General features: G+C 38.1%; 1 protein-coding gene across 8 annotated transcripts in view; it reads right to left on the reverse strand.

Moving 5' to 3' along the window:
* Positions 1-1,857: 1,857 nt before the first annotated feature.
* Positions 1,858-15,802, reverse strand: part of LOC132866322 (nuclear factor 1 X-type-like) — a 213,797-nt gene continuing 199,852 nt past the window's right edge. For all 8 annotated transcript variants that reach the window (XM_060899041.1, XM_060899038.1, XM_060899042.1 and 5 more), the window contains one exon: positions 1,858-8,209. In XM_060899041.1, the coding sequence (XP_060755024.1) occupies positions 8,195-8,209 (15 nt within the window). In that variant the 3' untranslated portion in view covers positions 1,858-8,194. The remainder of the gene's footprint in view (positions 8,210-15,802) is intronic.

Consider the following 15,802-nt stretch of genomic DNA (forward strand, 5'->3'; position numbering starts at 1 on the left):
GAAACTTGTGAGTGCAAGTTTGTCAAAATGACATGAAGTTTCCATGGCAATTATGGTTTATTGTTTTGATTGGCCCCCTCATTGCTTCTTGCAGCTATATTCATGTTGCTGTTTAGGTGAAATCATTACATTTTTTAGTGTAAAGTTTGATTTTTTATATTAAAATGCTGCCTACTTCATTGAACATGAATGTGAAGTGACTTTCTTAAAGTCTGTATTGTAGATTTTTTTTCCCTTAAAGAAATACAAAAAAAAATAGAAATAACAAAAGAATCTAAACTTGATGATGCGTTCTTATTTATTTATTTATTGGTTCTCGGAAGGATGTGCCTGTGCTACAATAATCTCACCCTTCACCTTTTTTAAAAAACTGAGTGATTGATGGATAGAGGCTGAGCTGTGGTGTAAATTCTCAGAGCCAATGGCACTTCAGGTTAAAGCCCTAAAGCAACCCAGCACGCTTACTTCAGAAAAGTCGTCAGGTCATAACAGGCAAACTAAATTACAGAGCGTGTGTAAGAGCCAAGTGTGGGGTGGGAACCTCAGAGTGGAGCATTTCCACTGTAAGCGATCTACTAAAATGTAGGTTATGAGTAATGAGCCTTCAGAATTCATTACGTTGATAAAGGGTCTTGGACAAGAGTTGGATTTCAACTCGATTTCCACAACGAGGCTTTTCGTGACTGTGGGTTAAAGACCACAAAACATCAAGAGAACACGTCTGTAATTTGTGTGTGTAAAATTGGTGGAGCTGACCGTGCGACTCTGCTTTAGCTTCTCTGAACTGATTGGTGTTTGAATTGCTTCCTGTGATGTGTAAAGAAGAGACAAAAGGACGTCACAGAGCTAAACAGTTCAAGTCCTACATTAAAGCTAAATCACTTTCTTTCTCAGCACATCACCCCTGTCGGGTCATCCTTACATCAGCTTCCTGTTCTCCCCAGGATCCAGTTTGTTTTTGTCAGTGGTTTAAGTCCCACCTGTATCTGTGATCTGCTGTACCACCGCTCTGCTCCGGGGTCTCTGAGTTCCTCAGACCTGCTGTTGACTGTTCCATGATCTCCGCTGAAGGTGAAGGGTGACTGTGTCTGTGTGGAGGCTGTTTATGGAACACCATCACACTGCACATCCGACCTGCTCCCTCTATTAGTTTTCAGATCAAGACTAAAAGGTTACAGTGTAAATTATACATTTATAAAAGTGTGTTTTTAGTCTAAATTTTAATGTTTTGCTTGTGACAAGCTGTTCTGTTTTTCCTTTAATATTTCTTTTATTGTCGTCTATATGGATTTTTCTGTTCTTTATTTGCTTCTCTGTGATCTTAACTACGTACAGCACTTTGGTCAAATTTGGTTGTTTTAAATGTGCTTTATGCATAAATTTCTTTCTTCATTCCTTCCTTCCTCCCTTCCCACTTCCTTTTCTTTCTTTCCTACTTCCTTCCTTCCCAATTCTTTCTTTCTTCCCTCCTGCCTTCTCAATTCTTTCTTTCTTCCCAATTCTTTCTTCATTCCTTCCTTCCTTCCCACTTCCTTACTTCTTTTTCTTTCTTCCTTCCCAATTCTTTCTTTCTTTCTTTCTTTCTTTCTTTCTTTCTTTCTTTCTTTCTTTCTTTCTTCATTCCTTCCTTCCTCCCTTCCCACTTCCTTACTTCTTTTTCTTTCTTCCCTTCCCTTCTTCCTTCGCAATTCTTTCTTTCTTTCCTTCCCTTCTTCCTTCCCAATTCTTTTTCTTTCTTCCTTCCCAATTTTTTCTTTCTTTCCTTTCCTTCCTTCCTTAACTCCCAGATGCAATGCAGGTTTTTTTGAAACATCGTTCCTTATTTGGAATTAAAGCAGAAACATGGCACTCAGACACTTTTCTGCAGTCAAGAACATCATTTATTCAACCAATTGCTCTTTACAAACTTTTTTTATTCTTTATAATGGAAAAAGAATCTGTAGTTAACACATGCACATTGCCAGCGGGCTCTGAGGGGTCTTGAGCTGAAACACGAGCTTTTTCTGTAAGCGCAGGACACCGGGATCCACTAGGGGGCGCTAAGACAAGAAATGTGTTGAAAAGTTCTGCAGCTCAGAAAAGTATGAAAACATAACGAAGCAAAACAAAAAAATTATTAAAATTAAAAAACACAAGGCAGTTAGAAGTGATTAGTTTCCACTGATGTTATGCCAGAGTGGGAATATTCTGGTAGATGCTCCATGTCCTACAATTTAAACAATTTTTTAAATTTAAAAAAGGTCCACTCTATAAGCAATCTATCATCCTCTGTAATATTAATACTGACTTCGGTTAGATTAAACACACCTTCTGAACTCAAGTCAATCTTCCGTTACAATGGACTGAAATGTGGTACGTTAAAAAAAAAAAACCTGGACATTCTCCATATTTAAGTGCATTTCACATTAAGTGCATTCTGCCTCATAAGGTGCTTTCAGCAAGTCATCAGTCAACAGTTTCTTAAAAGCAGGCTGGCTCTTCTAATAAAGAAAGGTGCTTTTTATATTTTTATTTTAAGGTCCACTTTTCCCTTGGAGAGAATCTTCTGGACCATACCCTGATAGAAAAGCATCAAAAAATTTCAAAAATAGTATAAAATCGTAGTACAAACAAATAAATTAGAAAAAAAAATAACACTGAGCTGCTTGATATCACCCGGTGTCCTGTGTTTACAGCAAAGCCGTTCGACACACAGCTCCGTGGAAGCCAATTGAAAATATTAGTACTGTTCATCCTCCAACCTCCATAATGGCACGTTGGTACTCAGGGGCTGCGTGGAACTGTAACCTGACCCCACGGAGCCCGGACGGCCACATTTCACTTACACTAGCAGTAGAAACGGAGAAGCGGCAGAACAGGAGAGAGATCGGTATGGCGTAACAAGAACAAGCATACAGACAAGGATATTCTGCTCAAGAGGAAAAAAAAAATTATAAAAGCCTCGTTTTCGGGGTGGGGGGAGGGCGGATGTACGATGGGGTAAGACAGACGTCTTGTACAACATCTCCAGTAACGCAAAAGAAGGAAAGTGGCAAAAGGACAGAGAAAGAATTTTTTTGCCTTTACATTTTTTTTCAGTATCGAACAATAAAAAGAACTAAATCACATCCATTTCCTGTATTACTATATACTATATATATACGGCTTCGAAAGACTGAAATAAAGGGTGGATGAGGAAAGATGGGGCGAAAACTTTTTGTCCTTTTTTTTTAAGAATCATGTTTTACAAGATGGACTCTGTGAACAAAAGGCACTTTTGAAGGGAACAACCTTTAAATGCTGGCTTAGTACCACACTACACTAATCACAAGCACTAGGAAGAGGGTCATTTACATTTTGAAGGGGAGGGTTAGAAGAGGAGGAGGAGGGGGGTGGTGGAAGGCAGGGGGTTGAGGGTCAGGAGGGAGGAGGTTTTGGGATGAAGCCCGTCTACGTTTCATTCTTCCAGACGATTCCATGATTCTCTGGAACGTTCCTTCTCCTCCAGGAACCCGTCTTTACATTGTCTAAAAACTACAAGAACTTCTACAAATACTCATTACGACATCTTTCAAATCATCACAAAGGCAAAAAACACTTTTGCTGATTAATTACGCAGTTCTTTAATTTACAGTCAATGAGTTGAACCGTTCTAAAATCCCGGGGTTTTAAAAAGTGAATGAGCTGGACAAAACAACCTCTGCGTGTATCGGGAACGTAAGGTTGACGGAATTAAATACGATCTTCTTAAAGGTTGAAATAAAATGCCTTTTGTCACAACCTGGAAAACTACGAACCCCACCCCCCCAGCGAGCACACTGAAGAAGAGCACTGACTGACACACCCTCTAAAAAGTGTCTGAAGAGAAAGTATAATCATAGACTGAACCCACGTGAACATGCACCAGGATCGTACGTACTGTTATACACAGTTTTCTAAAATTGTTCGTTCCACCCTCCCTAATAGTTTAAAAACAAAATGATTACAAATATAACATAAAAAAAGTTAAAGGTAAATGAAGGGGAAAAGAAAAACCCAATATTTTATAAAGATTGGGATAGTGTTCATGGCCCTTGAGTTTAGAGTCCAGGACGAGCGGACTTAAAAAAAAAAAAAAAGTTCTTAAAATTCTCGTACAGACTCACAGGTTTGCACCCTCGGCCCACAAACACCTCACTCTCTTTTCCTCCTTTAAATACTAACACTGATATTTTTAATCAGTCTTGTACCATGTATGAATGATAAGTGATAATACCATGATATTACATTATTTATTTTAAGGGTTGTGAGGACTGTTGTTTGGAAGACGACTGATATGAACTGGGGTGAAAGGTCAAAAAATAACTAGACTGCCGTATTCCAAAGAAGAGCTACTATACATATTTCCATATATATACACAGCACGTACGAGTATGATCTTTATGTCTGGATAATATATATTTATAAAAGCGATGTTTCCAGTCTTCTGGTTCTTGCTAAGCCATGATACATATTGTACATTAATTCTGTAGCTTATACATGAAATACAGACCCTGAATTCAATGCCAGGTTGCATTTAAAAAAAAAAAAAAACAGAAAGGGAGGCACTTTGCTGCGCGGACTGGAATCGCCAGGCAGGGGGCGGGGCTAATGATAAGCAGAATCCCTGACATGTGACTGACAGCCGGGCAGTCCAGTTATTTTGTGATGTCGATGGTGTTGTCAGGATGTAGATATACACAGTGTAACGCTGTGACCGGGTTTGTTCGATTATTCACATTCAAGAAAAGGAACGTAAATCATAAAACGGGGGAACGAAAGTTGTTTTCGATCTTATATATATATATCATAGTGCAACGTTTGTGTGCGTGATCTGGAGAACGGTCTATAATGAGGGCCTCGACCAAATCCGTCTGTACTGTAGTGCACTACAGAGAGAGAGAGAAAGAAAAAAATAAAGAGTGCACGGAATAGAGGAAGTGATGTCAGTAATGTAAAACCGACTCCGGACAGGAAGTGAGCGCTGATGATAAGATAATAAGAGTGATCGGACATGCAGTAGGGAAGGATGAAGTATGGATGATGAAGCCAAAAAAAAATACTGGGTAGAAATCGTATGTGTTACTGTTGCTATGTTTTAAAAGCAAACCTGAAAGAAGTTAAACTCTCATGCAGTTAATTCTGTAAAAGAAAATAACAGATGACACAAAATGAAAACCAGTTAAACTACTGCAAACCAAAACAAAAACCCACTTTCAGCAGAGAGAGAGAAAGAGAGATAGAGAAAGACAGAGAGGCAAAACAAAGGCTTTTTTTCTGAAGATTTCTACTGGTGTATGTGTGGTTGCACTGAAAACTGAAGTATGCGCAGAGAAACAGTTACTGCTGGAAGTGGTGCAAAGTCATTATCTTTTTTTACGCATGATGGTTGGTCATAAAAGCTGAATTTGTGCATTTATAATTTATAAAGGCTTTACAACACTATTTTCGCTAATGCGTCACTGTCCTTGGTTTATTGCTAACAAAAGCCTGTTTATTAGTGTAATTAATGTCGAGTATCTCGAGGTTTGTTGTATGTCGTGGCTGACAACCTCCCCAAGCATCCCTTATCCGATTTCATGTTCATATGTGCAGGGTTTTTTGTGCATTGCTAAAGGCCCGGTCACACAGCGCTTTACGGCTTTATCACGGCCAAAACCCGTCAAAAAGTGCTCTCCCGTGAAGCAGACGATGTTGTTCGTGTTGATGTCGAACTTAAGACGTGTTACAGTCGATATACAGACGTGACAGGACGCAGGGGAAAATCGGAACGGCGTCGGACGCGGCAAAAAGTTTTGGACTGCTCAAAACTTTAGACCGCGGACAACCACGGCCGGCACACGTGGTAAAGACGTGCAACACACGTGAAAAACACGTGATAATCAGTGTCCCGGCCGTTATTAAAACTTGGGGAGACGTGGTAAGACGCGAAAGTTTGGCGGTCTATCACGGGCAGAGCACGGTCATCGGACGGGTGTTACGCGTTGGTATCACGGGATATAGCGTGTGTTTAGCGGCTTATCACTGAGAAATGGATTTTTCCGCGTACATACCACTGTCTAAGCCCGTTAAACGACGTCTCAAACAAGTTCTAAATTCGATTGATCACTGTCTAATCACTTCTGCATCACTTCTGATTTGCGGCATGTAAATACCGTAATTTTCTGAGACCTCGGCACTTGCAGTCTAGATGTCAAGGGGTGAACATGAACCCTCAACGCTGTGATGTCCTCATCTTAATGCTCCAGCACCAACAGAACCGACTGATACAGGCTCAACATATCCTACCGCTTTTATATGCGCAGCAAGCCGCTCTTCCAACGATGCTGAGCCGCGGTTACCCGTGATTTGACAGTGCTGCAGCAGTGAAACAGCCGCCGACGGCCATACCCCGTACAAAGCACGGCAAAGCCAAAAATTGACCAAAAATTACCACTTACGACCACGTCCACCAGATTTTTGTATCTTTTTGTACGTGATATAGACGCGGAGTGCTGTGTGACCGGGCCTTAACATTGGGTGTGTCCCAAACTCTAGTGTTCGACAGAAGAGCTGTTCCGTCATGGCCGTCTGAAAAACTTGAAAGGACATACTTTGCGGTAGTGTACAAATAGAAGTGTTGGCAGAAAAAAGAACATCATATTTTTGTACTGGTTTATCCCATTCTCTTGCTAGCCATTCTCTGATGCTAATTAGTGGTCAGCTTTTTTCTCGTTCCTGTGTCAAGTATGTTCTCCTTTTTTTCAACCAGGCCAGATTAACTTGCGTTTGGCCTGACCACGCCTGGCTTGGTATAGTCTGACAGCAAGACGCCTAACTGATGCAACATGAAATCAGTCTAGCTTTTTCTATTCATTGTGTTCATTCAGAGAAAATGAGTGGCTACATGATTAAAAACGTCCCTCTCACTCCTGAAGGGCTGAGATCATGACAGCAACACCACAGCCATCCATGGCCAGGGGTCAAGAGACCAAAACTGGCTGTGCTCTCTGGGTGAGAGAGATTGCACACTATCTCTCTCTCTCATCAATCACAGAGAGACTAGCCAATCGGAGGCATCTGTGAGCTCAAGTATATAGAACAGGGCAGATAGCGTTTTCCTTAGAGTGTGTTAATTTTCACATAGCATGAGCATGGCTTCAAGTGTCTCAGAGAAAACGTGTGCTAGACCTCACCATCCTTGATTGGTAACCATTGTATGATAGGTGAGCATTGGCTGGTGGATGGGACTTGGCAGGTGTCACACCTCTATCTCTAGCTATATCTATCATTTCCTGTTAATGAAGATGGGTGGACAGGTTTTCTGTTCTTTTTTCAGTGTTGAAATTCTGCTCCGTGGTAATAACACACACTTCAGATACAGTAGATTGAAAGTATATCGTTGGTTAAATGCGTTGATGAAACTTAATAAATAAACTTAAAATAGCGACTGTTCAGATTGGAATTCAAGTGTGGTAACGTTTCAGACCTTTGTTGTAGTCTTTTTGTTGAATTTAATTACTACGAATTACTATTAACATTCCAGTATTTGGGACACACCCATGATTTGATAATGTCAGTCATGATGATGGGCCAATCCCAAAGCACAGGATGCTGGGGAGTCTTTTGTAGTGCTTGTCCAATCAGATGTTTGAGAATCAAGTGTAGCTTGATGTGGAGCATGTGGATGAACCCATCCTGGTTTCACGCTTTGCTTCATTTTCACTGGATGTAAAATATCAGAAATGGTTTAATTTCATCTACCTGTGATGGAGTGAAAGCAGAATGGTTTGGCCCCGCTGCATGGTTGGTGGACGATTTAAAAATGAATAAAAGGAAGGAAGAAAATATTGGTCAATACTCAAGTCACCTTGATACCATTACAAAGACTTCTTATGATGAAACCTCTTCTTCATTCAGAATGGAAACAAATCTGTTTTCCACTCCCGCTTTTTGTGTTGCTGTTTTCCCAGTTTCAATGTTTTTTTTTCCTCTTTCCAGTTTCAGATTTGCAGAATCATGTAGTTTTTGAAGACTCATATGGAAGTTTTCCAGATTCCTGGGTTGAGGGCTCATGGTGAAGGTTTCAGGGTGCTTGCAGGTCTGAGTTGATCAGGGACAGGGATTGTGAGTGATTAGCTAAAAGCAGTCCATACCTAGCTTTGTGTTTCACGTTTCAGCTATAGACTTTGTATCTGTGTGTTTCAGATGGATCTTGTCAAAGAAACCAAGACTGTAAAACAGAGGAAAATGTATTGATATTAATTAATGATGAAGAAAGTATAAAATATTACTAAATAATCATTATATAATTTCCATCAACATACTCAAAATACAATTTAACTGAAAGTGCAGTTGGAATTTAAAGTCACATGCTATAATATCAGTTGGAATGTTGGAAATTTAAAGCTACATACTCTAATGGTAGTTGGAATGTTGAAATTTAAAGGTACCGTATTTTCTGGACTATAGAGCGCACCTGTATATAAGCCGCATCCGCTCTATTTTTAAAAAATTTTTTAAAAAAAGATATACAAGCCGCACCGGGCTATAAGCCGCAGATATCTATGTCGAAAAATTAGATATTTACTGCATGTACAGAGCGATTTTGTACTGTAAATGTACATGTATGTACCTGAACAGATTCTTTCCGAACAGTGCCTTTTAAGACGGCAGCAACTTTGCTGATTAAAATGGAACAGAACCAAGAGAAAATAACCGGTATTTATTTACCTTCATTTCTCCTGTGTTTGAAACCACAAGTCACTTTAATCATCTTCGCTGGATTTGAAAATAATTACCAGTTAGTAATTTGTCGTGCGTGTTCTATCTGCTAAAGATCTGCTAATTCTTCTTTGCATTGATTTTTCGTCTATCTTATTTTTGATTCTACTTCCGGTTAGAGCGCCCCTAGCGGTGGAAGAAAAATCCACAGAATAGCCGCACCTTTGTATAAGCCGCATGGTTCAAAACCTAGGAAAAAAGTAGCGGCTTATAGTCCAGAAAATACGGTACACACTTTAATGTTTGTTGGAATGTTGGAAATTTAAAGCTACATAATGTAATGTTAATTTGAATGTTGAAATTTAAAGCTACACACTATAATGTTAGTTGAAATGTTGAAATTTAAAGCTATGCCCTCTAATGTTAGTTGGAATGTCGAAATTTAAAGCTACATTTAAGCTTTGGAAAGGGGCAGGCATCCACACAATAGGAGACTTGTACATTGGAGATACATTTGCCTCCTTTGCACAACTACAGAGTAAATATAAGTTACAAGGGATTGACCACCTTAGATATCTGCAAATAAGAGACTATGTAAGGAAACACCTACCAAATTTTGAGACCTTTGCAGGTTCTAGTCTAGATGGATGTTTCCGACTCACATCATGCTCGGTTAAAGCAATATCTTACATATATAACACCGTACAATCCCTTAGTCCAGTTGATTCCAACCGGATAAAATCGAAGTGGGAGGAAGAAATGGGCATTGTGATCTCTGATATAACATGGAAGGGGGGGTTGGAGCACGTCCATCGATGCTCTAATAATGAAAGACACTGTTTAATTCAATTTAAAATCCTACATCGTCTTCACTATTCCAAGGAGAGATTACATAAAATATATCCTGAGCTTTCCCCGTTGTGTGACAAATGCCTGTCAGCAGATGATACACTACTACATAGCTTTGTTGACTGTCCCAAAGTTCAGGCTTATTGGATCAATATTTTCAAATCTGAAATACTTCAAATCCAATTGGAACCAGACCCACTAATTATCATTTTAGGTGTGTCTGATGATACTATGAAGTTGACCAACGCTCAGCAATGTTTCCTTTCCTATAGTCTTATTACTGCAAGGAGGTTGCTTCTCATGCACTGGAAAGAGAAGGAGGCCCCGCCTACAAAGTTGTGGCTCAGTGATCTTGTGAACACACTCCACCTAGAAAGAATACGATACACTCTAATGGACAAACTCCTCTACTTTGATAAGGTGTGGTCACCTCTAATTAAGTATCTGGCAAATTAAAATCATGGTACACTTAATGTCAACAAGCTTGACGGAGGAATGGGGTGGGGCTGGAGAGAGTCGGGAATAGAACTTTGAGACTAAATTAATGGAGAGTTTTTTTTTTTTAATTCATGTTTTTTGTTTTCTTTCGTTCTATTGTGTTTTGGTCCTGTGAGTATTTTGTGTGTGTACGGGTGTTCATGGGGAAAAAAGGAAAAAGAGCAACAAATGATGAAACGTGCGTGTGAAAGATACGCGACATACTTTATGTATATACTGTATATATATATTGCTCAAATAAAACATATTTGATTGAAATTTAAAGCTACACACTATAATGTTAGTTGGAATGTTGAAATTTAAAGCTACGCCCTCTAATGTTAGTTGAAATGTTGAAATTTAAAGCTACACACTATAATGTTAGTTGGAATGTTGAAATTTAAAGCTACACACTATAATGTTAGTTGGAATGTCGAAATTTAAAGCTACGCCCTCTAATGTTAGTTGGAATGTTGAAATTTAAAGCTACGCCCTCTAATGTTAGTTGGAATGTTGAAATTTAAAGCTACGCCCTCTAATGTTAGTTGGAATGTTGAAATTTAAAGCTACATAATGTAATGTTAATTTGAATGTTGAAATTTAAAGCTACACACTATAATGTTAGTTGAAATGTTGAAATTTAAAGCTATGCCCTCTAATGTTAGTTGGAATGTTGAAATTTAAAGCTACACACTATAATGTTAGTTGGAATGTTGAAATTTAAAGCTACGCCCTCTAATGTTAGTTGGAATGTTGAAATTTAAAGCTACGCCCTCTAATGTTAGTTGGAATGTTGAAATTTAAAGCTACGCCCTCTAATGTTAGTTGGAATGTTGAAATTTAAAGCTACATAATGTAATGTTAATTTGAATGTTGAAATTTAAAGCTACACACTATAATGTTAGTTGAAATGTTGAAATTTAAAGCTACGCCCTCTAATGTTAGTTGGAATGTTGAAATTTAAAGCTACGCCCTCTAATGTTAGTTGGAATGTTGAAATTTAAAGCTACATAATGTAATGTTAATTTGAATGTTGAAATTTAAAGCTACACACTATAATGTTAGTTGAAATGTTGAAATTTAAAGCTACGCCCTCTAATGTTAGTTGGAATGTTGAAATTTAAAGCTACGCCCTCTAATGTTAGTTGGAATGTTGAAATTTAAAGCTACATAATGTAATGTTAATTTGAATGTTGAAATTTAAAGCTACACACTATAATGTTAGTTGAAATGTTGAAATTTAAAGCTATGCCCTCTAATGTTAGTTGGAATGTCGAAATTTAAAGCTACACACTATAATGTTAGTTGGAATGTTGAAATTTAAAGCTACGCTCTCTAATGTTAGTTGGAATGTTGAAATTTAAAGCTACGCACTCTAAATTTCAACATTCCAACTAACATTAGAGTGCGTAGCTTTAAATTTCGACATTCCAACTAACGTTATAGTGTGTAGCTTTAAATTTCAACATTCCAACTAACATTAGCAGCATAGCTTTAAATTTCAACATTCCAACTAACATTAGAATGCTTAGCTTTAAATTTCAACATTTCAACTAACGTTATAGTGTGTAGCTTTAAATTTCAACATTCCAACTAACATTAAAGCTACACACTATAACGTTAGTTGGAATGTTGAAATTTAAAGCTATGCACTCTACTGTTAGTTGAAATGTTGAAATTTAAAGCTACGCACTCTAATGTTAGTTGGAATGTCGAAATTTAAAGCTACGCACTCTACTGTTAGTTGAAATGTTGAAATTTAAAGCTACGCACTATAATGTTAGTTGAAATGTTGAAATTTAAAGCTACACACTATAATGTTAGTTGGAATGTTGAAATTTAAAGCTACACACTATAATGTTAGTTGGAATGTTGAAATTTAAAGCTACGCACTAATGCAGGGATGTGATTTTGGGCTGGTGAAATTATCTGAAAATTTTAGCCGGGGGTCTGGGGGCCACAGGCCCCCAGCTGGTCCAGGGCAGCGCCCTGGTGGGGGGACAACGGGGGCGAAGCCCCCCGAAGCTCCTGGGTTCTGGGGTTTTCTGACTTAAAAATTGTACTAAAATGGCAAGCCCACACACAAGAAAAAACTTGTCATGATTAACAAATTCAAGCCAATTTAATGGTCAACATGCAACTCTGAGCCCCTATAGTAAATTCAATGATTCTTAACTGACAAAAAGCCAAAACATGAAACCTAAAAATGTCATTCTAAATTAAATCATCTGCATTAGAATAAATAGAAAATTGTATAAGGAAAAACAAAATTTATACTTTCAATTACTGTCGAAGTTGAACATACCTAAATGTGCCTTTTCAAACAAGCATGATGCAACATAAGAATTCATCCACAAGTCTTCAGGAACTCTCAAAGAAAAAAAGATGCTAGCATCCATGTCCAGTTCCAGCATATCAGTCACTTTTTTTCTGCAGTTTCTACTCTAGGAATGTCAACTTCATATACATAACTCTATAGTGTTCACTCACCAAAGGATAATCATAACTCCACAGTGTTCATTCACTTAAGAATATTCAGAACCCCAGTGTTCACTCACTTAAGGATATTCAAAACTACTATGTTCACTCACTTAGGTTTCGTTTCTATCCCGGGCTCCAGCCCGACTTTGCACGCTCGTAGCTCGGGCAGGGGAGGTCCCAGCCTGCCCAAACTTGACAGCCAGGGTCCTCTGCCCTCTCCCCAAAGAACCAGCGTGGGCAGGGCGCGCCAACCCCGCGCCTCGGGGCGAAGAGCCACGGTGCTCGGCTTCAGTTTCGCTTTCCCATTGGCGGCTCCTGCCCGACTTTGGACGCTCGTAGCTCAGGCAGGGGAGGTCCCAGCATCCCCAAACTTGACAGCCAGAGTCCTCTGCCCTCCCCCCAAAGAACCAGCGCGGGCAGGGCGCGCTAGCCCCGCGCCTCGGGACGTAATTCGCCCCGAGGCGAGTCGTGGCGCTCTGCTTAGGTTTCGTTTCTATCCCGGGCTCCAGCCCGACTTTGCACGCTCGTAGCTCGGGCAGGGGAGGTCCCAGCATCCCCAAACTTGACAGCCAGAGACCTCTGCCCTCTCCCCAAAGAACTAAATCGCTGAACAAATGTCTCACAGTCTTATGTCCAACGTCTGTAGCAACCTCTTTCTCCAACCATTCCCAGTGGAACTTGTTTTTCACTATTCTGTCGATTTCTTTAACTTGATTTGCATCTTTACGCTCGATCACGGAGGCTGCCATCTTTCAACTCTTTGTTTGAAGTGAGCTTACGTACAGCTATCTAACAAGCGCGTTCATTGGTTGTTACAGAGCGATGGGCTAATCACGTACCTCGTTTCATCTCAATGACGGAATTACTGAAAGTCGGAATGAATAGGATACGAATGAGGATTTTTGAGCGAAAAATCGGAAATTTTTTTTTCCAAATTTTGAGGTGAAAAAAGCGGAATTCCGCGAATTCGCGGAAAAATCACATCCCTGCTAATGTTAGTTGAAATGTTGAAATTTACAGCTACACACTATAACGTTAGTTGGAATGTCAAAATTTAAAATTACGCACGCTAATGTTAGTTGGAATGTTGAAATTTAAAGCTACACACTATAACGTTAGTTGGAATGTTGAAATTTAAAGCTGCTGCACTCTACTGTTAGTTGAAATGTTGAAATTTAAAGCTACGCACTCTACTGTTAGTTGAAATGTTGAAATTTAAAGCTACGCACTCTACTGTTAGTTGAAATGTTGAAATTTAAAGCTACGCACTCTAATGTTAGTTGGAATGTCGAAATTTAAAGCTACACACTATAATGTTAGTTGGAATGTTGAAATTTAAAGCTAGGCACTCTAATGTTAGTTGAAATGTTGAAATTTAAAGCTACACACTCTAATGTTAGTTGGAATGTCGAAATTTAAAGCTACACACTATAACGTTAGTTGGAATGTTGAAATTTAAAGCTGCTGCACTCTACTGTTAGTTGAAATGTTGAAATTTAAAGCTACGCACTCTAATGTTAGTTGGAATGTTGAAATTTAAAGCAACGCACTCTAATGTTAGTTGGAATGTTGAAAATTAAAGCTACACACTAATGTTAGTTGGAATGTCGAAATTTAAAATTACGCACTCTAATGTTAGTTGGAATGCTGAAATTTAAAGCTACGCACTCTGTTAGTTGAAATGTCGAAATTTAAAGCTACACACTATAATGTTAGTTGGAATGTTGAAATTTAAAGCTAGGCACTCTAATGTTAGTTGAAATGTTGAAATTTAAAGCTATACACTCTAATGTTAGTTGGAATGTTGAAATTTAAAGCTGCTGCACTCTACTGTTAGTTGAAATGTTGAAATTTAAAGCTACGCACTCTAATGTTAGTTGGAATGTTGAAATTTAAAGCAACGCACTCTAATGTTAGTTGGAATGTTGAAATTTAAAGCTACACACTAATGTTAGTTGGAATGTTGAAATTTAAAGCTACGCACTCTAATGTTAGTTGAAATGTTGAAATTTAAAGCTACACACTCTAATGTTAGTTGGAATGTCGAAATTTAAAGCTACACACTATAACGTTAGTTGGAATGTTGAAATTTAAAGCTGCTGCACTCTACTGTTAGTTGAAATGTTGAAATTTAAAGCTACGCACTCTAATGTTAGTTGGAATGTTGAAATTTAAAGCAACGCACTCTAATGTTAGTTGGAATGTTGAAAATTAAAGCTACGCTGCTAATGTTAGTTGAAATGTTGAAATTTAAAGCTATACACTAATGTTAGTTGGAATGTCGAAATATAAAATTACGCACTCTAATGTTAGTTGGAATGCTGAAATTTAAAGCTATGCACTCTGTTAGTTGGAATGTCGAAATTTAAAGCTACACACTATAATGTTAGTTGGAATGTTGAAATTTAAAGCTAGGCACTCTAATGTTAGTTGAAATGTTGAAATTTAAAGCTATACACTCTAATGTTAGTTGGAATGTTGAAATTTAAAGCTGCTGCACTCTACTGTTAGTTGAAATGTTGAAATTTAAAGCTACGCACTCTAATGTTAGTTGGAATGTTGAAATTTAAAGCAACGCACTCTAATGTTAGTTGGAATGTTGAAATTTAAAGCTACACACTAATGTTAGTTGGAATGTTGAAATTTAAAGCTACATAATGTAATGTTAATTTGAATGTTGAAATTTAAAGCTACACACTATAATGTTAGTTGAAATGTTGAAATTTAAAGCTACGCCCTCTAATGTTAGTTGGAATGTTGAAATTTAAAGCTACATAATGTAATGTTAATTTGAATGTTGAAATTTAAAGCTACACACTATAATGTTAGTTGGAATGTTGAAATTTAAAGCTACGCCCTCTAATGTTAGTTGGAATGTTGAAATTTAAAGCTACATAATGTAATGTTAATTTGAATGTTGAAATTTAAAGCTACACACTATAATGTTAGTTGAAATGTTGAAATTTAAAGCTATGCCCTCTAATGTTAGTTGGAATGTCGAAATTTAAAGCTACACACTATAATGTTAGTTGGAATGTTGAAATTTAAAGCTACGCTCTCTAATGTTAGTTGGAATGTTGAAATTTAAAGCTACGCACTCTAAATTTCAACATTCCAACTAACATTAGAGTGCGTAGCTTTAAATTTCGACATTCCAACTAACGTTATAGTGTGTAGCTTTAAATTTCAACATTCCAACTAACATTAGCAGCATAGCTTTAAATTTCAACATTCCAACTAACATTAGAATGCTTAGCTTTAAATTTCAACATTTCAACTAACGTTATAGTGTGTA

This window comes from Neoarius graeffei, chromosome 18, assembly GCF_027579695.1.
Source record: "Neoarius graeffei isolate fNeoGra1 chromosome 18, fNeoGra1.pri, whole genome shotgun sequence".
Lineage (NCBI taxonomy): Eukaryota > Metazoa > Chordata > Actinopteri > Siluriformes > Ariidae > Neoarius > Neoarius graeffei.